Here is a 26,249-nt window from a genome sequence, read left to right on the forward strand (position 1 = left end):
AGGAAGTTTGAAGTAAGTGTAGCCTAAACCAATTGAGCGAGATATTTGTCTAATAGTAGAAAATTGATACTCGTATTCGAGAAAAGAGGTTTGTTTAGTTCAAGGCGGACTTTCTTGTTATGCATTTTATGGCTGCATATCGTAACGTATCGGGATAAATAAAAGAAATAGCAAGTTCAAAAAATGAAAGATAGTGCAGTTGATCTCAAGCCAAATAACACTTACGTTCAAAAATAACGAAAAGAATACTAATATTTTATGCTTGTTTCTTGAGACAAAATATGCAGTTGGAGTGTGCCTAAGTACCAAATCTTGAAGTTAGGCTTGTGCGTTTGAACAATCATTCTTTACATCCAAAAGTCCCGACACTATTTAAAATCAAATACCTTTTAAAATGAAATATTAAAACACAATCAAACCTGTTTTACGCTTTTTTTTTTTGCAGTGTATGAAAATTTCAATCAGATTGGGACTCAATTGACGAAATAATTCATATAACGAGTGCGCGGCAGTATCTTCAAGATACGACAGGGGCACTCCGATGGAAGGTCACTGTGTGTGACCGCCCAAAAATTTCCTTATTCGGGAAATTTTGTCTGCATGAATATTCGGCAAAATTAACATCAATTGGTTTATTTTTATTTCGTTTAATGGAGCAATTCCTAGTTATTTCATACTTTTTTGGGGTTATTTTCTGCTTGAGATTTTTCTTATGCGGTCCCTGTCCGCCGCATAAAAAAAATATCGTTAACTCTGTAGCGAAAACAACTTTTTATAGCCACTCGTGAAGTTGTGGGCGATTTTTTTTGGTGCGATTTTTTTATGCGGTCCCTATCCACCACACAAAAACAGATTTGGGTGTATTTCAAAAACGCTTGCTCATTTTCTGACAAACTCTCTGACGAAGAAACTATGTGCAACTTTAAACTTTCGAATTATAAACGTTATACTAAAAGCTAATAGGGCCAATAGACGCAATTTCGTGTTTCCCAGCGTAAGGCAAGAAGGATTGAGAGAAATGTATACAATGTTAGAAAACAAATGTTGGCATGCACGAAAATAGGGATGTTTAGCTCTAAAGAGAATTCCTTGTTACGCATTGAATTGCTGCAAATCTTGAAAACGTAACACGATAAATGAAAGAAATAACATGTGATGAAAATGAAATAGAAGTAAATCTTAAACCAAATTATAAAGTCAATGTAAACCAACAATAATGAATAAAATGTTAGTATTTTCCTACCAGTTTGTTAAATATAATGCATAATTCGTGCGTAATCAACAAAATCTTAAAGCTAGGATTGTCCTTTTAAAAACTCATTCTTGACATCAAATAATCCGGACATAACTTTAAGTCAAATACCTTTTAAAATTAGCTATTAATAGTTTACCGGCTTTTGCTTATCTTTCTAACAAACTCTCTGACATCGAAACTATGTGCAACCTTAACTTTAGAATTACAAAAGCCATGGTGAAAGCTCATTGGGCTAAGAGAAGCAATTTCGTATTTCGCAGCATAAAGAAACAAGCAAGAGAAGTTTTAAGGTCGATAAACACTTAATAGCTTGAAAATGTTCCAATGATTTTCTAATTACGATCTTTTGTGTATTTTTTATGCTAGAGAGTGATTTGGTATTCTTTTCTTGAGAGTTGATGTTTTTTGCGTCACGAATATTCTAGATTTTTGTTCTTATTTTATATGACTGCCTTTTTTACGGTTTGCGTTTTTGTTTTTTGCCGAATGAGTTCGCACCTTCATTTTGCCTTCTAAAGATTTTTTTTTTCAAGTGCTTTTTGTTTTTTTTTCCTAAATCCAACAATGTGTTTACACTTAAAGAAGTATTTAAAACGTATACGGACGCTAATTTCCTCACTTCAGAAAAAAATCCATTAGGACACTTTTGTTCTTAACACTTAATTACAAATTTACGCGTATTTATAAAACACTCTCAGAACGCTTTTTTCTAGTAAGTCAGCTCTTTTGCTGTAAAAAAATCCACTAAAAGATGAAATAGCGAATTTCATTAATTAATAAGGCATGACTAATTTATTTTTTTACTAAGGTTTGTAAAAAAATGGCCCTTTTTTATCTTTTAAATATTTCGCTTTAAAGAACATTTAATAATGTTTTTACATTGAAATTATACTTATGGAGCTACTTAATGGTCCTTGAAATTTATAGACACCACGTTTGACGCAATTAGAAGAAAAACGATGTCAGTGATTTAAAAAAATGTTTTGATTCTAATAAATTTAATGCTCAAACTATACTCAAGTTTTTACTGAAAAATTCTAAATAAAGCTGGATAGCGCAATCCTATTTTGGGGGAAGCATTACCATCTCTAAATAACACTTGAAATCATAATTTGTAAGGGTTACTACTATCCCCCAACATAACAACCTGACTTAGAAACTCTGTTAAAAACGATGACAACAGTTTTTTTCTTAACTTCCATTTACAGCTCTTATGAAAATCATTTGAACATCAAATACTTAGGCTAAAAACATCAGAGTACTATCACCATTTCCGTCGACATCTTCATCGAGATAGAACTCCTAAATATTACCATTAGAATAGGGTTGAAATCCGTATGAAATCCTTCTCCTCAAAGATCCATGGGCTTTAATTTAAATTTGCACCAATGATTTTAACCACGGTTACAAGAGCATTTTCGGAACTACCATAGGTTTGGTGGATTAGTTAGTCCAACGATTTTTGTTAATAAACACTTATAACTCCCATTCTAGTTCACTTCAAGATTAAAACTTACATAAAATTTGGCTAAACATTGGAAAAAAAAGCAGAACAAAATTGAATTTCTAAAAATTAGCTTCATGGATTAAAAATTAGTTCGAGGATTCATGATTTTGTGCTGAACTTCGGGACTGCAGATGCTGCGTAGTTGATAATCTGGGCATTATAAACAGACAATCAAATGGACTTTTTTTACTTTATACACACACACACACATATATATATATATATATGGATTAAGTTAACTATAACTTAAATGGCAGTGTAGAAGCAGTGAATAAATAAGGACGGAAATTTAAAATATCGACATACCATTGGTAGGATCTTAAGCAGTGCATCTGTAACTGTCTTGTAACACGTATTTAAATCTAATCAAGTAATGAGAATTATTGATGCAAAAATTTCACTAACAAATGTAAAAAAACAAAGAATGTTTTATCAGAAAGATTCGCTTAGTTATTTCTGGTAACTAAACCAAAATCGTAAACAGAGATATTCAATCCAACAACTGTAAATTCAGTCATCTAAATTGTAAGAATAGTACATAAACAAGAAAATTAGAAATATGCAGGAAAACCATAAGCCATAGAAAATAACACTCCGACATAAAATAAAGCCTCCTTCAAAATATGCTTTTAAAAATGTTTTTTCAAATTTTTATGCATGATAATTTTCGTTATTGTTCAGTATCACGTTACTGCAAACGTCCATCAACAAATTAAAAATCTTGTTCGATTAGATAGATTTTCTTCCGAAGAGATACGTTGAAATAATAACACAAGATGTAAAATCAATTTTAAAAAAACCTACAGTTTTTTACTATTTTTTTAACTTCCCCTCTAAGCTGTAATACAGAAAAGTAAAAATGTTTAAAATGATGTTCTTGAATAAAAGCATTAAATTCAGTAAAAACATCAAGAACGCTTAGTAGCAAAATAAGTAAACAAATGAAAGTATACTCTATATCTATATATAAATTTAAAAGAAAAACCTTAATGTTAGATTCAAAAGAGAAAAATGAAACATCGCCAGACAAGACAAAAAATCTAATAAACACCTTTTTTTCTGATAAATTTAATTTTTAAAACCAAATAAGAAAAAAAGACATTTTTCTACATGACTAAATTGTAATATTAATTCAAAAACTTGGCATGGTTTGAATTAAAATTTAGAAATATTAGCAGTATCCAATTTCCGTAAAATTATGAGACCTTATGAAATTACAGCTTAATGACTTCCGAAAAACTGCGTAACAGGCTACTTGAAACTGCTTTTATGGCAGCAGTTGAGAATAATACAGACTCCACTTCGGTTTAACTGCAATGCAGTTAAAATTTTAGCTGATGATTGGAGCAATATTTTCTCGAATCATTGGTTCTCCAGAGACGAATAGCAAAGGCACAGCCTATGTCCGAATGAACTGCACTAGCGACAACAATAAAAATAAATAATGAGTGTTGCCCCTCTACTACAATCTTAAGTTGAAATCCAATCTAATTTAAAACTCTCTATTCATTTCATTTATAGCCTTTTAAAGCCTTTTATTCGTTTCATAGTATAGGGTTTCAATCATCCTTAATTTCTGTCTCCGACTCTTTTATTGCTTGTTAAGAAAAGGCAAAGTGTCATTTCTTCATGAAGGAAAAAAATATTGATTGATTGTGTTAAACACTGAATTGTCTCTGAAAATTACAGAATTAATGTCACAGAGATGTCTGTTTTACAAGAAAAAAAAGGTACAGCATTCATTAAGAAAATAATCTCGTCCATAAATTACGTAAAATTATCATTAACGTTTTATTGCAATTTTACGAGAAAGTAGTAAATGTGAGATAAAAATAGCCTCAACATTTAAACCGTAAGCATTAAAGGTTTATTTCATTATTACCTTTCTCGTTTTCGTCCTTCCTGCGTTTGATATCATTATTTTTCATTTTTAATAAAGGTTGGTACTTGATATTTAATACCTTAATTGGATGATGGTGTAAAAAATATCGTCGCCTCAGAGCATCAGTAGATATCTAATCCCAGAAATAACACGAAGATATCTTACTTTTGCTCTGAGGCGAAGATATTCTTTGTAAGTAATTAAACATGTTTAAAATATTCCTGCTATACATTTTTTTTTTTGTATTTTGGTTTAAAATATTTGGGAAGTTTTCCTAAATATCTCAGTTAATCACAAAACGACTAAGTTATCGACATATTCTAATTTAATTTGGATAGATGTAATTGAAAAAAAAAAGAAAAGAAAACAGCCCAAAAAGAGCTGAAATCTCCATAAAAGGAAGTAAACCTTTTCATTCAAAGAAGCTTTCGGCATTTAGGTAATTTAATTACCGTATTCGAAATATAATTATTTTAAGCACGTTCAGTTTGGCAATGTGTTACAAATGTTGTTTGACGGAAAGGCTTGTGCAGTTATAACTGTGTTAAAGAAAAATATAGCCTATCATTAGAAAATCTGAAATGGATATACGTCTTAGAAGATTGAATATCCGTGCTTTAAAAAAAAAAACTTAATGTGATGAAAACCTATGTTCCACAAGAAATTGCCGACTCTAAACATTGCAAGCAAATGACAATGTTGTTGTTTTTTCTTGTTTTTGTTTTAATTATCATGCATAATGATCTGGTTTCGGAACATCAATAAATAATATTTCAATATTTAAACTTGTTTTTCTTTCTCTTTTTTTTAAACTCAAAATAATTTGAATAAATAATATCTGATTATGATCATGAATGAGATCAATAAAAAGAAGACTTTTTTGTCGCATTCGTTGTAAATTTAAAGTTTGCTATGAAGTGAAAAACTAATTTCCAACTACTATAATTAGTTTACTAAACAACGTCTGTGGAACTATTACATTCACAGAAATTTTCAATTTTTGTCTTTCATTACCTTGAATTACCCGTGCTTCCAACCATAATTCGTCTAAAATCACTAATCTTTCTTCTTTTTTCTTCTTCCAAACCAGTTTTCAACAAATAATACATATTTTACCACACATATATAGTTTATGAAAAAAGAGTTTACAATGTCCCGTTACTTCGAACAGATAATCTTAAAGGGTTTATTATCAATTCCCAACAAGAACTACATTTACTGGTGCTAAAAATCCAACAAATTGTTAGAATAACACATTTAAAAAAATCGCAAGTGTTCTTTTAAAGGAATAATATATGATAAAAGAAAGGTATAAATTGTCAAAACATTACAAAGCGAAATACTTATAACTATTTAAACTAGTTCATTAAATGAGATTGTGAACTTTTCCAGTAAAATGAACTCAAAATCATTTCCATTTGTCTCATTTTTTTATCCCTTAAGATGCTAATTATTTTAATGAAGTAGTGAATCCTATTTTTACTCAAAACAGCTGCTTTAATGAGATTCAACTGTCTTTAATGTACCATGAATTTTCCAAGTTCTGATTGCAGTTCAGAATTTAAATGATTTTATTCAATACTTTTTTATTTTCATATCGTTCTATTTGAATACATATTTCTTTATTCCACTTATTCATCTTTATTATCCCTTGCAAAGATGCATCAATTAATTGCTAAGCTTCAAAACCCGTTGCTCTGTTCATTGGGTGTTAATGTTTTGAATGACCTATTTGGCACGAAAGCTTTATAAGTATTTTACTTTAAAAATTGAATTTACGCACAGTGAACAAGTATGTTAATGAGCGCATAGAAATATGCTATGTAAATTATGATTGTGCGTTCTAACCAAATCTGTAGAGAGATATTGGATTTTTTTAATGCTTAGTTATTTTACACATAAATATACAATACCAAAAATGATCCACTGATGATAGATTCAGTGATGAAAATCCGTAAATAAAAATCAAATCTAAGTAGATTTAACTATGATTCTTGAAACTAACATTACTGACTTGTGCAAATGCTAGTATATTTCGGGCCGTTTCTATTAATTTATACCAGCTGGCTCGTGCGAAGCATCCATGTTCAACAGTGGGAACTCAAAAACCCGGTTTTTGATGGAGGTGTTTTAAATAACAGCAAAAATGAGATCTGTTTGTTTATTTTACTGAGAGCGGGCGAATAAATCATGTCAAAATTAATGGGTTTTTTGTTTTTTTTATTTCTGTGCAACAACACAAATGTATCCTGGTCATATGTTTATAAAATTTCATTCTCTTATATGTTCATGGAAATGAGAGAAGTTATTCTTTCAAAAACATTTTTTTTATGACCCATGGAAGGATCGATCCCATCATCTTCGCGTTCTTAATAGGACGCTCATATCAACTGAGCTACTGTGTGTGGGTCTTCAGCTTCAAATTTTTATACACACTAACAATGCGTCATAAAGCAAATATATAGTTACTGTAGCTCAAAATCTTGCAATAAATTTAGATTGTATATTCAAGGAAAGTTCGATCAGAAAAATGTTGAAGAATTCATCAAGACAATATTTTTCCGCCCATGGGCATTCGAACTCACGATCTTCACATTTTTAGCACGACGGTTTAGCCACCTGACCCGCTGGATATTCTAGGAGGCTGTGAATAGAAGCAATGTGTAACAAAAACCGAATAAATTGGGGTGTTTTTTTTTTTTTTCTTTCTTGCAAAACAACCGAAAGGTGAATTTTTTCTTTATTTTTTACTGAAAATAATGAAAGAAATCCTTAAAGTTATGCGTTACTTTTCTGATTGCAGAATTGGTTTAAAAAAAATGTGTTTAAAGTGTACTAAAAATTGCTATTAACGTGTTTTTTTCTCAATTAATTAGAATAAAAGTATTGCCGAAATACCGTACTGTGAACCCCAGACTTCCACCAAGTGAGTATACTAAAAATTTTGAGAAAAAGCTGAGAAAAAAAACTTGAGCTCATCGAAACATTTTTGTAAGATTTTCGGCAAATGAAAATTTCAGAGCAGACCATAAATAATATGGTTATTATGATTAGCATTTTGATGAATCCTCTCGCAACTGGAGGCAAAGATTCACAAAAATGGTATCAAACAATTTTGAGTTATTTTTGAAGGGGAGCAAATTCTTTGTTTACGTAAAAACTCATTTCGAGAAAAAGGCATTTTAAGCTTACACTTATGCATTTTCATCATATTAAATGCACATACAAAGGCAGAAATCTCTGTTTTTTACTAGCGTAAGGACAAAAGTTTACCAGTTTCGTAACGCTTTAAAATTAAAATATGCAATGAATTCGCTGAAAAAAATTGAAATTTTGTCAGACATAGATATTTCAACAGATTGGATACGTAAATAATTTTTATTTTCAAATCAAACAGGACATTTTTAATGTGGTTTTTTTTTTTTTTTTTCATACGAAGTACATCTGATTCGTTCTCAAATAGAAAATTGTTTGCGCCTCCTAAACTCTCGGGCTGGTTTGTCTTGCACTAAATGACGTTTTTCTGCTGTTATTGATTTTAGTTCCGAGATCGAGAAGCATCTTTAATTACAAAGCTTACGGAGAAAAAGTATAGAATAAAAAGTTTCATTCAAGCACACAAATGAAATTTTTAAGTACAGTCTGGAAGGACAGCCTATGAGAATTAATGAAGTTTTCCCTTTAAATTAGCATACTAAACTGTTAATGATGTGAAGAGGACAACTTTTTTTTTATTCTTTGAGACTGTGCTATATTTCATTACTTGTGAAAGTTTTCCATGTATGTAAAAAAAAATAAATGTAGTATAGGATACTTTTTTTTTTCAAATAATTAATGCTAAACCAAAAAACGTTTTTCCCATTTTTCGTAGCGAGTACCATGCTACATTCAGTTTGCGCATCGTTAAAACTACATTTTTTCCTGACTTGATTTGTTCTTATTAACTGCTAATAAAAACAAAATTGATTCTAATTTCACGAAATACATTATTAAGGTAGCTAAAAGTGCAGATACTACAATCAAAACCAAATATTTTTTTTTTTTTTCATTGCTTACGGTTGATGAAAAATAAATATTTCTGGCAGGTTTAAGGTTTTGCAATCAAGTTTTGCAGTTGTGAAACATTAATTTATTTCTTTTTTTTTTTTTTTTTCAAACGTCTTTTTTTTTTTTTTTTTTGATCTTTTAGTTGATTGTGCTCAATGCTTTTGAAAGCTACAACTTTGAATTCATTTCAGACTATCATTTATATTTTCCATTCACACTAAGTATCACATGAAAAGAACACCCATAGAAAATATAATTCAATGAAACCCGTAGAGAATGTAATTCAGTCCGTGTAATCAGAACAAAATAAAAATCCTACTCTCACTCTAAAATAAAAAAACTGCTTAAAATACACATTACATTTTTTTAAAGAAACTCTTCAATATGCATATCCCAATGGTTGCAACTACTTTTGCATTAAATTTCAAAGCTGTAAATTAAGGTAGTGCTAGAGGAACAAAATTTTTATTTTCGAGTCGCTATAGCACAGAAAAGTTACTCTTAGTGAAAACTTTAAAAAAAAAGAAAGAAAGAAAAATAAGTTTGCTAATATATTTTCCAATTGCGCAACAAGAATGAAAATTCGAAAAAAAAAACGGACAGATGCAAAAAAATGTCACAACTTTATTGCACAAACACTGCTTTACACAGCACGTTTTTAAAGAATGGCTTAAATCAGATGCAAATATTTTAGGCCTAAAGCTGCATTACATGTGTCGCAATGATAACGCAACGACAACCTACTTTGACAAGCTATCACCGATTTCTGCATTGTCGTTGCGCGGCATGTATTAGAGGTGCAGGACATAACGTCAAAAAACTGCTTTAAATCTTTCTTAAAAACCAAAATGCTGACTAAAATAGTGTTTGTAAGATAAATTTTAAACCTGATTCGCCTCAGTAAATTTGTGTACAAGAGCTGTGAAACGCAGTGTATAGTCGGTTTATTCAAGAACACAAGTATTATAAGTTCGAATAAAACACACTAATCCTTCACAACGGCTTCATACGACTGTAGGTAAAATACCAAATAATCGAGATTTTAATTATCCTTAAAAATAAATGAATATACCTTTGCCGTACAATTACCATTCATTTGTCTTTAATGCAAATGATTGTCTCCAACCAACATTCTAAATAATCGCTACAAAGCTGCTACTTGTTAAAACCTTCCTAATTACCACCACTTTCGCCGAACAATTTATAAAATAATTTACTTCTTTGCGATAAGTGAAAACTCGAGCTTTATTTCGGAAATAAAGTTGTTCTTTTGCTAAAAGTAAATCGTCCAATACCCACAAAATCTATGACCAGATCTAGCGGTCAACATTTTATGGCGTATGTTCATTTGCTGCAAGAGCAAGATCATTGGTTTGAGTTTGATTTGTTTTTTTTTTTCTTTTCTTTTTGTTAAATTCGCCATGAGTTTTTATTTCAGACGTTATCTATTTGTCGAAAAACAGCAGTCATCTGTTTCATTTCCCGAGCTTTAATGTTGTTATCTCTATTTCTACAAGAATGCCCATTTTCTGATTTCTTATAAAAGCATTTAAGTCAATGTCATCAATGTTTTTTTGAACAACTAACTTCGTAATGCACTAAAATGTTAGACTTTTTAAACATATTGTGTGTTCAAGCAAGTTCTTATCTAGAGTTAGCTAATGTCTGAGAATCATTCAACGCATGAAGTAGCATGTTGTGGTAAATGCATGGTGAGGTTGAATAAATCATATAATTAAAAAAGTAATAAGTATACTTAGCATTGTTCTCTTATTGTGTATATTTTATTTTATTTTATAAAGCTTATTTAAGTCAATGCCAACTATATTTTGGACCTACTAAGTTTGTAATGCATTGACATGCATATGTTTTGATACATATTTTGAGTGCAAGCAAGTTCTAATATAGAATTAAGTAATGGTTTGATAATCATTTCAATACATTTAGTATCAAAACTAATAGTTTAAATGAAACGATGTATTAAATTACTTTGCAATGGTTGTGTTTTCTGAAGCTTGATAACATTAACGTTCGTTGACTAAGATGTAACACATTTACATTTTTAAACCCGTCACCTGCCGTATCTCGGTGGTATCCGGAATGACAGATTGTGAGAAGGAAATATCATGATTGATTTAACATGGGGATTTATTTAAACTTCGCCAAATCTCACCAAGATGACACTGGATTTGGAATTTCAAAACCTGTTGCCAACTTTAGTAATCTCCAAACTATTATCGGCCACTCCAAACATTTCTGAAGGACTAGAGTCAGTATTGGAACTGATTTTGTTATAGGCACTTAGATGTGACGTTGCTTTTGTTTGCCGCATTACAGTGGATTTGGAAACTGCTTCTGGAGATAATTTCTGCTTTTGTGAAGAACATTGTAGAAGATTCTTTCGAGGAATTCCAAATTACTTTGAAACTAATTCGAATTTGAGGTTTGAAGTGTTTAGATGATTTACTTTTAGAGGACATGTACGTGAATGCTTCATTCTAGAGTACCTTGTGAGGAAAGCTTTAGATACCTAAATTGTTCTTTTATATTTTCTGTCAATTCCTCATGATTTTCAAAACCAGAAGGGCTCGTAGATTGACAGTTTTCAAACCAAAAATTGCAATGCTTTCATACAAACGTTTAGTTTGTACAGGCACTACAGAAAAAATGAATCATAAAAAAACACAACAGAACAAAATAAAAAATAACCAATAATTCACTGAACTTACTAAATTCCAGTTTCGAAATAAAAATGGTTCTTTTAGATAAATAATTATAAATTCGACTGACAGATATTAATAAATTCGACTGACAAATATAACTTTAAAATTCAGTTTATATTTTTATTTTGAATTTATGTTTTTTTCCATATAGGGTAAAGGCACCAATAACAGACATGCTTAAGACATCGCTCTCAGGTTAACTCAAATTTCTAAGCTTTTTAATGTATTTAGAGTTTTTAAACTATTTTTCTATCATGCATCTACATCTCGTCTAACGTTTGGCTGCTTCTGGATCCTCCGAATTAGTTAATTATATTTTGATTCGCTCAATTTTGAAAAAAGGCCCAACCCCCAGTAACAGACTCTGACAATTTTGATGAAACCCAGTAACAGATAGGAAGAGGAAAGGATGAGTAATGGACAAAATTCTCCTTTCTCTTCAAAATGTTAAAAAGTTATAGATCTAAAACTTTATTAAATTCAAAGGAACATAAAACACCGGCAGACCTCGTGGTAGCTGTTCATAACCTTCCACCACTGCCTTGTAAATACCAACTGGCTCATAAAATTCACTCTGATTACTGGTGCCGTTACCCTAATGGGCAGTGGTGTTCCCATAGGATATATACTCCATATACGCCGTATACTCTCAAACATTTTTTAGACACATACCGTATACCCTCAAGCTTCAAAAATTTTCATATTATGACATATTATGTAAATGAACGCGTACACATATTGTGCGTAGTAGATTCCTGGGAGTATACCCTCAGAAAAAATGATGGGAGCATCACTGCCTATGAGTGAATAGATTAAAGCATTTATGAACATACATATACATGTTTTCACGTGTTTAGGAATAATTACTAACATGTGTTATTGCCAGTGACGTGCACAGGGAGGGAGGAGAGAAGTGACACTTGTTGGCCCGGGCCCGAGCTTGACGGGACTCAATATTTTTAAAATGAGGTGTGAAATATAGGGGTTAACAATATGGAGGAGGGCCCGTATAAGTCATTTGTGACGGTGCCCAAAATTTCTGTGCACGCCCTTGATTAGTGCCTTGTCTGAATGACGCGTATACGGTTTTACATGAATGTGTAAAGTAAGAAGAAATGTGTGAAGTAATGTGAATGATAATAATAAATTTCATCGTGCATTATTAAGTGCATTCATGTACGTATCAATCATTTAGCCTCCAAATTCATAACAGGAATTTTTAATACATAATTTCAGATCTAAAAGTTATGTTTCGACTTTTACTATGTAAATCTATAAAAAATGTATGATATGCTTAAAGGACTAGTCACCTTAATGACAGTTACCAACCATTATAACTACATTTTTCGCCTATCTTGATATGTTCTTATTAACTGCTAGGGAAAACAAAATTGATTCTTATTTCATGAAATGCACCATAAAGATAGCTAAAAGTACAAATTCTACAATCAAACTAAATATTTTTTAATGCTTGCTGCTAATAAAACTATAATGCTGCTAATAAAATGTGGCGCTGGTAATGTTTAGATTTCTCAAATTCTGCCTTAGTAAATAGTTTTGGATACATATCAGCTCTTATACACAAAGTTATGCCTTTTGAAATATAAAATTTATCAGCTTAATCACTTAACTATTCAAAAGTATTTTCGTTTCCAACTTTCACGAAACAAATTCAGGAAGAAAGGTACTAGGCGAGGCTTTTAAACCAAATACGATTAATCAATAATTCAATGAAGGTGTCATGTATACATTTTTAGAATATCAAATACACAAATAACTTTATAAACATTATTGTAGACTAAAAAATGAAATATTGAACAGAAAAAAAAAGATTTACACAAAAATGTTATCGAATTACTTGTGATATACGACATCGAGATGACAAAACATTGTGTATAAGATTCTTTTATCTCCTGAATGGTGCTTTTAAAGAAATATCAAATACTTTGACATTGTACTTTCTGAAAAAGGGTATCAGTTTCTCTCTTTTTGACACGCTTATTTCCAGCTAACGTATTTTTATTATTTTCATGAAGTCTATAGCTTTCTTGAAGTTGATTTTTTGAACAGAGATGTGCTTTTTTGCTATTTTTAAGCCTGTCTATAAAACTCTGCAGATACATTTTTATGAAATGAGTATTTTTCCTTTGACAGGTGCGATTTCAGAATGTATCTTATAGATGAGCATTGTTTATCTACTAGATTTCTGAATAGAGTGTAGCTAAATAAATCAATGCAAGAGAGTGGGACATCTATAATAGTAATCATTTTTCACAAGCTGTATGTTAAAATTAGTAAAACTATTACATTTATAGCCTCGTATTCAATTATTATTGCCTCTCTGCTTGATTTATGTCACTAATATTGCAATTAACGGGACACAAAACTAACTTGTTATTTTTTCATTAAAAAAAACTCTGCCATACAAATTTAACGCCTTAAAAATTTCCACAGCTTCTTTCAGCTTTGCTGACACGTATGGAAGTTTGTGCTAGGTGCTTGTGCACTAATGAGGCGCACTGCACACAGCCAGTGTCAGCCCGTACAGAGGGGCAAATTCGGGATTTCTTTCAGTTAAAGAACGAGTAGTATTAAATAGGCGTCCTGTTGTGTAACTAACGCAAAATCTCAGGCGACTGTCACCGGTGACATGTTGTAAGCATGTTAGATTCGGAAACTAAACGTTCTCTACGGATCCCTAGACGTTGCTAAATTCTGATGAGTCATTTGGGACATACATTTGGTTTCATTTTGCATAATCAGGGAGGTTAGTTTCTCCACGATCGCACTTCAAATGGCCCTTTTATGTCACTCTGCCCAACGGTTCTCATATATATATATATATATATATATATATATATATATATATATATATATATGACAAAATTAAATATATATATATATATATATATATATATATATATATATATATATATATATATATATATATATATATATATATATATATATATATATATATATATGACAAAATTAAATATATATATATATATATATATATATATATATATATATAGCGCAAATTATTTAGCATTTGTTCCGAGAATGTGCATTTTCATGTAATTTAAGCATACAAGCTTGTGTTTTGATCAAAAACAAAAATCCCCTGAAGTGCCGTCCCCCATAATTCTCGAATTTTGCCTATTTTTTCAGATTTTCATTCCATAAAGTAAAAATATGTTCAAAATAACTAAATTATTTAGCGATAGTATAAAAAAACCAATTTTTTCATTTAAATTAAGTATTCTCAAGTTTAAGTTAACTAACATTTTTTTCCATGAAACACCGGGCCCCATAAATTTAAAAATAAACAAAATATTCTTCAGCTTTTCTTTTTTAACATAACACGTTAAAAATATCTAGTAAACTACTTATGGACGGTTTCTCATGTTTCCTATCATCAATAGGCCGTTTTTTTCCCTTGCTATTTAAGGTTTTTTTTTTTTTAATGTAGTGTGGGCTGAATACGTAAAGGGGTGAATTTCTATGGCCAGCGTGAGCCTATACCAGCAACGGAACCGCACATGGATAACTTTAAAGACATTATCAATCAAACTCGTTCTACATGATGAAATCTACTTTTTTAAAAAGCATATTTTCTTTCTTTTTTTTTTTTTTTTTTCATTTTTTTATTTACTTATTTATTTATTTTTTTCAAGACAAAAATGCAAAGAATAGGTTTTAACTAACATTTTTGAATAGTGTTTACCAAGTAATTTGTTATTTCTTGGTATTAAAGACATTAAGCTGCATAAAATTTTGGTTTGAATTTAATGAATACAGTAAACTCCCGATTATCGGCGGAATTGAGTGGCTCAAATGCCGTGGATAATCAAGAACGCGGATAAACCGCAAAAAGGCTAAAATTAGGATATTGTTATCACTCAAAACACTTGGCTGTATTGATGCATAATATGTACTTTCTGCAAACAGTGAAACTATATACAGTGCAGTAAAAATGTTTTATACTTTTGACCAACAGAACTTCACATCAATAAAGAACAAGTGTATGTACGATGAAGAAAGTGCAATAAATAAATACATAAATAAATAAGCAAATGAATAAATAAAACAAATACAACCCAGTTTAAATTTACAATTTTTCAGCAAGAAAAAAACTGCCATTGATATTCGCGTTTTGCTACGAAAATACATGTTCCCGATTGTTAATTGACTTACCGATAATCCGCTCGTGGATAATCGGGAGCTTTCTGTAATACAAATCCTTAAAATGTCAAGTATATGTACATTAATTAATAATAATTATCTACATTTAAAGATTCGAAAATTATTGTAATGAAATTAAAGTAAAAAAAGTAACAATATTTACTCACCTATGGTTTAATTTAATCATTCAAACAAGCACTGAAGTCGATTTCTGACTCAATTTAAAAAATAAAGTTTTAGACTGTTTTTACTTCGTTATCTTCGGTTGAAACAAAAAACAAGGCTGAAATTCTAAACAAAATTTTGAGTCTATTTTCTTCTTTCAGCTAAGGAAAAGAACCTTTAAAAGAATTGTTAAAACTTTCAAATCCTAATAATGATTTTGTTTCAAGCCAAGATCTTTGGTTTCTCTCTAAAAGGTATTTTTTAATCAGATTAAGGAATAAAATCCCTATCATACCCCGGATTCGAAGCTTGTTGTTGGACAATAAATCATAGAAAACATTTACAATTTTTTCCAGTAAGGTAAGTAGAATGAAACAGTGAACTGAATTAAGAAATTAACAAGATAGTTTCTTGAAATAATAGCCGTTAACGTCTTGAGCAAATTACAAAATGCATAAAATATGTTATCTTCCATTGCACTATCTTCTTATCATAATTGTCAAATTTTATATATTCCGATAAAATACTTAAAAATTCTAAAAAGTAAATATAATGTTTAAAAAGTTATTTAGCTGGTATTTTCTTTTCTTCTACTAGCTATATTTTTCATATACCTGGCAGTATTTTTATTACAAAATCGTTCATGATTAAAAACATCCTTAGACGTGTATTTTTACATATGGAGTGAGTTCTGTAATTAAATGTAACTCAGTCTTTACGTAATAAAGTATTTGTATCCATTTAGAAAATATTTTACAGTTACTGGGTATGTTAACATTTCTTTTGGTTAGCAGAGATTTTTCAATGTTTTTCTGTTTTTTCAAAACTAATTAGTTTTAGTTGTTTTTGTCTTGTAGTAGCGATATACGTAGAAATTAAGTCACACTAGAGTTTGCTCATTTAGCTATATGGATTGACAAGTTTTAAAATAATTATATCTGGCCTTTTTCTTTATCCGTTCTGTTTGCTCTCATTTTCATTCTTTTTTTTTTTTTTTGTTATTATTTTATTTTTTTTTTTCGATTGACATATTTGCTTTGTTTACGTGACTTAATTGTTATGTTTGCTATTTGTTCTTATTTTTCTTTAATTGACTCGCTACTTAAGGTACTATTTATTTAAGGTTTGGTTTTAACTCTGTTAGTTTTTATTACGTCTTATTTGAATAGTTTCTGCAATCTTTAATTTAAAACTTTCATTTTCTAAACCCCTCGGAGTTTTATTCAAGACTGTAGACGCAACAAAATGATTCCGAAATTTATCTCTTTAAAACGTTGTTTACCGCACTTGGTTAGAGTTGACAAAGTCATTTTTCATTCAAAATTGCCTATACTTAGAACATCGATCGAGGAAACTAGGAAACGCCTTTCTTTCATTTAACCAGAAGCTTCCCACTTTATATGTATCTGTTCCAAATTCTTTTTTTTTTATTATTCTTTTGACAACCAATCTCAATCAACAACAGTTTCGGAGAGTCGAAAATTAATTCTGGGTAGATATTTCTCAATTTGTGCAAGGATTCAAAATTAGACAATCTTGTCGACTTACTTTTGGTTACTAAAAATGCTATTGGTAACATTTCTAATGTTTCTTTAAATAGTAATCAAGTTAACTCATTGAAATGCAATTGCAATTTTCCTGTGATTGCATTTCTATCGCGCATACGATCTTCTCCTAAACTTATCTCTCTAGTTGAGAAAGCTTTCAAATGTAGCGCTCTAACTCATACTCAAAAGGAATCAGCTTTCGCATTTTGTTGCTTTTAATGTTGACTTCAATTCCAAAATTCTTGAACCTAATTTTGTTAATGCAGTCTGTGTCTAGGATGTAATTTCTAATACTTACCTGGTTATTATCAAAGCTGAAGATGGGGATCAAATATTTAAATAGATTTAGAAATCTATTTATGTTGATAAATCTAAGAATAGGATTTATTGTGAATCATATTCTGAAGCTTTGAGAGATCTTACTGATAGTGATGACAGCTCTCTTTCATTTAAGTCAGCTCAATCTATACATATAATAAAATAAGATGTTTGTGTGTGTGTGTGTGTGGCACGCTTTACGGGAAAACGGTAAGGCCTAGAAAGATGAAATTTGGTATACAGGTACAGTTTCTGCCGAAGAAGTGCACCTCGGGCTTCAATTTTTGATATTTTAATTAGAAAAAAAGTTATTTAAAGTTTTATGTGTTTTTTTTGCACTTTTTAGTACTTTTTACCTCACAGACCCCGAACCAATCGCACCACACAAATATTTTTGTACTATAGTGTCGGAAATTTAATTTTAAATATGATGAATGAAAAAATTTTGAAGATAGAGCAATTTTTGTATTTTTTATGAATTTTTGAAAAAAACCTTCAATTTGCATTTTTTCCTGGGTTTTACATTTTTCTAATATCATCCTGCGAGAAGTATCAAAGCCTCATTTCTAAAATTTAAGTTGGTAATAGTAAAAACATTTCGCCCTCTTCAAAAGAAAAAAGTTCTTAAAAATACGTAATAGTTTTTTTTTTTACAATTTTTTTAATGCTGAACACATCATATCTTTCTACGCATCGGTCGAAAAACGCATTCTTCAATCTTCTATGCCTCTGACGTCACTACTTGGATTTCGATTCGATATTTACGACGGAATCTTAATCGAAACAATGTTAATCTTTTTTTTTTTTTTTACTATATAGCTTACTTCTACATTTTATGACGTGATGACCACGTGTTTTTCCGGCAGCGCTTGCTTTTTTTCTTTCTTTCTTTCTTTTTTTTTTTTTTTTTTTTTTTTTTTTTGTTTAATTCAGGGAATGCATTTTTTTTACTTTCCATCTCTCCTCCCCCGCCCCCCCCCCCCCAAGCTGGACATTATGCTGTTTTGATATTACGTTACATTTCATAGTTGTGCGCATTTAATTCAATAAAAACAGCGAGATCTTTTTTTCTTTGTCACTTACTTTACTTTGTTACTTTTTGCACACTACGGGGAGTTTTGGAGATAACTTTTTTGTTTGTTCTACTTAAAGAAAAAAAAGCGGTTTTTTGAGTGATCTTTGTTTTTATTAGGAAATGAACGAGGAGGTTAAAATATATAGAGATGTAAAAGAAAATTTAGAGATTGATCGTAAAGGTAGATAGCCGCCGAAGGCGCCAATCTTGGCGTAAAAATGTGAATGGCACAAAAAAGATAGAAATGGATTGATTAATACTGCAGCCAAATTTGTTTAAACAGCCGCCGAAGGCGGCAAACTTCAAGTAAAAAGCTAAATGACAAGTTAGCCAAACAGCCGCCGTAGGTGGCTGCTTGCATATAAAGGTGAATGGCGTAAGAAGGCGAACCAGCTGGTCGCCGCAGGCGGCTAGTCTATTCTATAAAATCCTAAACTCTAAGTTATTCTTCTCGTAGTTAACCATGTTACATAGATTTTAGGCTTTACCAAAAATTCGCCAATTTTGTATTCAAATGTGGTTTATTTTTCTTAAACTAGTAGTAATTTTATGTTTATTCACCACTTTGTAGTTAGGTTTTTTTATTACAAACCCCAAAAGGGGAATCCTTTAAAGAATGAAATATAATTAAAGAAAACACTCCTTAGCTTGAAAAGTATACTGCCTGACATGGTCTTGGTGAAAGTAAATATTTTATCGAAATATATAATACATTCAACCAAAATGCATTAGGTCATTCCGCACCAGATCAACAAAAACAATATACATTTCTCATATTCATGTCAAATAATTCTTGCAAAGTATGTTTGGCTTGAGTCAACCCATGTAATGATAGAAACAATATATTTCAAAGATTTTTTTTTTTTTTTGACCGCTAGTATTTTTGTGAAGCTCTCCAAAGTACTCAAAACATGGAGAAACGTAAAGTTCTAGTATTGCAAAAAATCATTTTTCTCGTCGGTTATAAGAGCTAAAATGTTTTACAAGGTGTAATTTTAAAGCTCTTTGAACAGCATTTCATATGATGCATCAGTTGGCAAGATTATGTGAAAGTAATACTTCAAGTTTATGAAAGGACTCTTTTCTACCTTAAATATTTTCAAAAGTGTATTTTTCTAAAATTCGGAATTTTTTTTTTTTTTTTTCCTTAACAATGTGATGTATAGGTGTCAACGTTTTCAGGATAGGAATGCAACGGGATAATACTAAAAAGTAATTATAACACATTCAGAAATAGCAGAACATTGCAATTTTTCACACTAATACCCAAAATCGATACATTGAAATGCATCTTAGCTGCATTTAGTTCTAGTTGACGATAGATAATAAACCCCTAGAATTATCTTGGGGGTCGAAATTCGAACGACTATGCTTAGGGTCTCGCACTATATCTTTACATTTCAATACGATCCTATATCGTTGTTTTTGGAAGAATGACAAAAAATGTATTAACTTTTAAACTAAATATTTATAATTTTAATTTTAAAAGTATAGCTTAAAAAATATTTTTGGATTGATGCAAAATGTAAAGCGTACAAGGATATTTTCGACGAGGAGAAAGGGAATCTCTACAAAAATGTCTCTTAAAAGTGAAATAAAAGAGCAAAATAGGGTTTTAGTTCTTATAACGTTCTTATACAGTTAATCTAATACCAAAAAATCATATCTTTAGATTGGTAGAAACATCTAAAGCGTGTGAAGAATTTGTGTCCCCAAAATAGGAAATTTTTGTGAAATGTTCCCTTTTATTTTATTTAAAAATATAGAAAACAAATTGAAGGAAAAAAATATATATATATATATATATATATATATATATATATATATATATATATATATATATATATATATATATATATATATATATATATATATATATATATATATATATATATATATATATATATGGGCAACCGGTCTTAAGAATTGAGGACTCCATTATTGAGAGCGTTGAAAATCCCAAATACCTGGGAGTGATTCTAGATCCAGAATTGAGATTTACAAAACATTTGAAAATCACAGCAAATCAAGGTCTTAAGAAATTGAACATCCTCCGCAAACTCTAGGGCACAAACTGGGGATCAAGATCATCAACATTAAAAAGTACCTACTGCGCTGTCATCAGGCCGGTACTTGAGTATTGCTCCCCCGTTTGGGCACATGCGTCCGATTCTACCAAAGACATTTTAGACTCAGTCCAATATAGAGCATCCAAAATTATCATTGGTGCAGTGTCATCTGCTAATAACTCCAAGGTTGAACTCGAAAGTGGTCTTGTTTCCCTCGAGAACAGACGGAAATTTGCTACTGTGAAGTTCACAAATAAAATCAGAAGCCACAATAAAGACCACATTGCTAACAGAGCTTTCGACGTTTGGACAAGCACATCAAGGCTTCAGAGATCATCAACGCTGCAGTTAGACAGGGATATCAGAGAGGCCATTCGTCTTGCCCATTCTTCCTTGGACATAACTCAAGAACCACTCTTTCCATTTAGACCTCCTAAGAGTACTAAAATCAATACTTACTTACTTGAACCATGTTCTAAAAAAGAACCTACTGAAATATTATTACAGAAAGGCGAAGACACTGTTCGTTCACTAGCCAAAGAAAACAGTGTATTAATCTACACAGATGGTTCCTCTGACATTGACTGTAATAGATGTGGCGCAGGCATCTCCATCATTTATCCCTCAGGAAACAACATCAAACTCAAAATACCCACTGGCCAGATCGCCTCAAACTTCACCAGCAAACTCATTGCTATTAAAGCAGCTCTTTCTTATTGTCTCTCTTCCCCTACTCCTAAAAACCAAATGGAAGAAATTGTGATCTTTTCCGACTCAAAATCAGCACTCGAAGCCATACGTAACGGTGTGACAAGAAATTAATTTTCTTCTCCACTCACTCAACATAACTTGTGTTCTCCAGTGGATTCCCGCTCATGTCGGAATCGAGGGAAATGAGTGTGCAGATGCCCTAGCAAAGGAAGCACGTGACCAAGATCAACCTCTAACAGCAACCTTTACAGACGTGAATGCTGTTGCCAGGCGAAGGATCTATGATCAGCTTTTCAGCAAGGCAACAATCCCCGACCTTCACTGCCCAAGAAACCTCTCTTCTACAATAGCTAGGCTACGCACTGGACATTTCAAGGACATGAAGATATTACCAACTAATAATAAATCCTATCCCATCTGCAAGCACTGTCCCCATTTACAACTCACCCCGGATCATGTTTATAATTGTCAGGTCATTATTCGCTCCCTCCTCCAACTTGGAGCACCACCAATTGAAATCCTGTACAGCCATCGGGATCCAGAATTAGCATACCTTGTTATCAAGACTTTTGGAGACATTTAAATCTTTCGCACTCTACACGTCATCAGACACGACAACAACAACAACAACATATATATATGGGCAATTCCACGAAAATGTCAACCTGAGCATCAAAATCTCAATATTAACAAAACTATAAGTATTGTATATCATTTAAAAGCTTGAAATATATATTTTATAAATCTACCAAGTTAAATTTTAATTTATAATTTTTTATATTGAAACTAAGCCGTAAGAGATGCCTATGTCTTTTCCGGATTTTTTGGGGAAAATTTGGCATGTAGTATTCAAATTTTTTCCTAACAAAAATTCTAACTAAAAGGAAAACAGATTAGTGTATTTTGTTATACTCATAATACAGGTTTATACTGGAAGCTTACAACAAAAAATATCTTTATAGTGTTTCGTTCAGTAAAAATCTTAAAATCAGTTTATGAATGTCAGTCAGTTACCATAAAAAAGCAACTTTTTTCCCTCAGCATGAAAATAATTCGTGTAAATTTTTCAAAACTCATATTCTCTGCTTACAAGTAATATTTAAATGCTGAATAAGTAGAATTGGAAGTTTACATCCGGAACACCAATAATTCCTCGGTAACTAACTGACATTCTGTTTAACTTTAAAATGGTTGCAATATATTAATCTTAATACTCCTGAAAACAGGTTTCTTTTATTTGTAGCATATTAAGCAATATCAAACGACCCAACTCTTTAAATTTTTAAGAATGATAACATAGTTTATTGATTTTATTCATTATTCATTCTAACATGATTTAGTAATGTTTGGGCCTACATTTCAAAAATAATTGCCTAGTATTCAAAAAATACATCAATTCAAAACAGAAGAGAAAAGCATTTTACAGTCAATACAGCCAAAAGACAAATTTACAATATCACAACTTTCACAGGGGGAAAAGAAATTCAAAATATGGGAAGCGACTGCCAGTAAAGAACATCTCTATGGAATTTCTTGTGATCTATAATATTTTGTAGAAAGACTGAGAGATGGGTAATAGGGGAGAGGCTAAGGTGAAATTCTTGTAAAAAAGACTTGTTCAGTCATATGAGTGGCTAAGATAATGTAGAGGAAATAGAAATAGTTTACCTTTTATAGCTCAATAATTTTACGAGGATGTGATCAATTTTTAAACACTATAAAAAGCAATTTAAAAAAAACTATGAAGGGAAAAGATGTTATCGATAAAAAAAAAAAGAAACTTATTTTAATTGCTTTTATTATGCGAAGAGTTTTATTTACAAATTTTAAAGCTATTAGACATTCGGTCAAACACATTAATAGATGCTACAAAAAAATGCTATCGAAGGAAGTGCTGCAGAGTTGCAAGCGCTTACAGTTTTTGTTATTTAATATATTACAGCTAGGGTACACTGAGAGTGTAAACTACTTGAACAAAATACTAGGTAGCACAAAATTGTTATTTTGATGTTAGAAATCAATCGTTTTATACGTTTTGTATCGCCCTTGTTTTTACAACGTCATAATTAGCATATTAAAACTATATTTTGTAGTAATTTTCTATATCGTCTATTATTTTGTGGGTCCTCATAGGATAAGGGTCCCCTGGTCTAACCCTAATGGCAAAGAAAACTCTGCTTTTGTGTACATTTATTTGTACGTTTTACTGCGAAAGTCTGAATTTTTTACGTTAGGATATAGGGGAAGGTCGTTTAGTATCGGACAGTGGGTAGTATCGGACAAGGGCTGTTCTTAATTCCTCCGCCAGAGCAGCACGTACTGGGTCAACATAGTGTGCCGTATTGGGGAAGAAAGTGACAGATGTCATATTGGTTCAAATCAACCGTTCGTTCTGGTGTGCAAAGCTAGTTGTTTGTTTGTTGAGAAAATTGCAGTGCACGAACTTAACTTCTGAGGGATATATTTACACATAGTGTAAGTTATATTGTTTCATTGATATACCTTTAGACTGATAGTATATTAATCTAAGTATTATGAGATATAAAAGTGTCTAGCTTAAGTAATAACCTAGTGATGGTTAAATAACTGTAGCTTTACAGTCGGGTTGTATCGGACAAACCAATTTCGGGTTGTATCGGACAAAGTTACTGGCACCAAAATAAAATACAGACGGTGTTTTTCTCTGTCCAAAATGAAATGGAAAAATCACGACATAAATCGGATGAGAGAAACAAATACAAAAAAAGGCAATGAAAAAGTTGGACTTGTTGGAAAAAGTTTTAAAATTTATCAGAGGAGAAAAAAAGATTGAGAGAAGAGAAGCGCCAAAAAAAAAAAGAGAGAGAGAAAGGGGGTAAACCCAAACCAAAGAAACAAAAAATAGTTCAACCAAAAATGAAAAACAAAGAAAACACTAAAAGAAAGTTAAAGTATGATGATGAGCCGCAGGAAAACGAAGAGCTGACTTACTGCATAATTTGTAATGAGACATTTGAAGAAGATTGGATCCAATGCTAAACGTGTAAGGGTTGGGCACATGAAAAATGTACTGAGCTACAACTAGACAGTCTTTACTACACATGTGATTTGTGTTCCAAAGTTTAAAATGAATTTGTTTCAGTTAGGGGGGCTTAAACCAACCATAGGCTATATTTTCAACTTTTATTTAAAAAATATTACTTATTTTCATTTTTAGACTTAAAGTAAACCAACCTAAGTAACCAACTACTTAGTTTGTTTCATTTTTATGCACATTAAAATATTATTTCTGAACTATTTTTTTTATTTCAACATTTTAATGTTTTGTCCGATACAACCCTCCAAAATTTAAAATTGGCCAAAAATAGAGTTTGACAAAAACTTGTTTAAAAAATACAACTCCATGTTTTTTTAACTAAAGTTTACAATTTATGTTAGATAACTTAGTACAGCATAATTTAGTGTAAACTAATTCTTTACAAATAAAACAAAAAGTGTTATGATTGAAATAGCTTAGGTGTCCGATACTATCCGACCTTCCCCTACAAGAAATTTAGAAATGTCAGTCAGTTAGCTCCCGAAGCTATTCTAATTACGGTAATTTTGTTATTTTAGTAATATTTTTGAAATCAAATGCCATATGCTGGAAAGTTATTCATTTTTCCTCGATCCCAATTTAAATTTATAAAAAAATTCCGTTTTGCTTTTTAAGAGGAGAGTGCTTCATTGAATCTATATTACTTTTTCTGCAGGTTGCATTTATGTCAGTCAGTTACCGTGCTTTTAACATTTTTTTAAAATCATTTAAAATGATTATTAATAATTCAATTATACCATTAAATTCAACTTGAAGAAATGAATAAACTAGGCGAAAATGTTTTTTTAATGGATATTTGTGTTGTATGTTCGTAATATCAGTTAGTTGCCAATATGTCAGAGAGTATCCAACTTGTCGGAAATACTGCAAATATTTATTTTAGCAGTACAGTAATCACCGATTATATGAATCACATTTGTGATAAAAGTTTTGATTCCATAAAGCGACTCATTCAATAAAGCGGCTAGTTCAATAAAGCTGGATTATGTTCTATTTTTCGCAATTTGATTCATTATAGTGGTTGACTCCATTACCCACTGATTAAATTGACCAGAATCAACTGTATCAAATCTAACAAATGTATTTCCATGTAAACTTATTTGTTTGTTTTGCTGCTTAATTTTGAACATTTGCATTAGTACAGTTAAAAAATTTCAGAAATGTCAGTCAATTACCAGGATATCAGTCAGTTACCAAGCTGTTCTAATGACTGACTTGATCCTGATTTGAATTTAATAAAAAATCCTTTTACTTTCAGAAAAATCTCTTTTTGAATCAGTATTACTTTTCACATAGGTTGCATTCATGTCAGTTAGTTACCAGTGGAATCGCATATATATATATATATATATATATATATATATATATATATATATATATATATATATATATATATATATATATATATATATATATATATATATATATACACACACAGGGTGTTACGTTTTAACCTGCAAACCTTTATTTCGCAACCGTTAGTCCTAGATGTATACTTCCAATTGCAAAAATGTTCAAAATCAGATGCACGGTTAATATAGTGAAAGTTTGAAGAGAAAATAAAAATGAGTCACAGAATAGAAAATTTAACTTTTTATAAGGGCCCCAGGACCCCTAACTTATATTTAGGGAAATAATCTCCATTGAAAAATAATTCCAAAAAAAAGTTGAAATTAGTACGACTAATAT

The 26,249-nt window shown here is 30.8% G+C and overlaps 1 protein-coding gene across 1 annotated transcript in view; it reads left to right on the top strand.

Annotated features, from left to right (window-relative positions):
• The window catches only part of LOC129218713 (nephrin-like), a 122,201-nt gene that overhangs the window by 48,133 nt on the left and 47,819 nt on the right, over positions 1–26,249 (top strand). Inside the window, exon 6 of the mRNA XM_054853036.1 lies at positions 20,937–21,578. Within this exon, the coding sequence (XP_054709011.1) occupies positions 20,937–21,578 (642 nt within the window). The remainder of the gene's footprint in view (positions 1–20,936; positions 21,579–26,249) is intronic.

This window comes from Uloborus diversus, chromosome 3 (assembly GCF_026930045.1).
Source record: "Uloborus diversus isolate 005 chromosome 3, Udiv.v.3.1, whole genome shotgun sequence".
Taxonomy (NCBI): Eukaryota; Metazoa; Arthropoda; class Arachnida; order Araneae; family Uloboridae; genus Uloborus; species Uloborus diversus.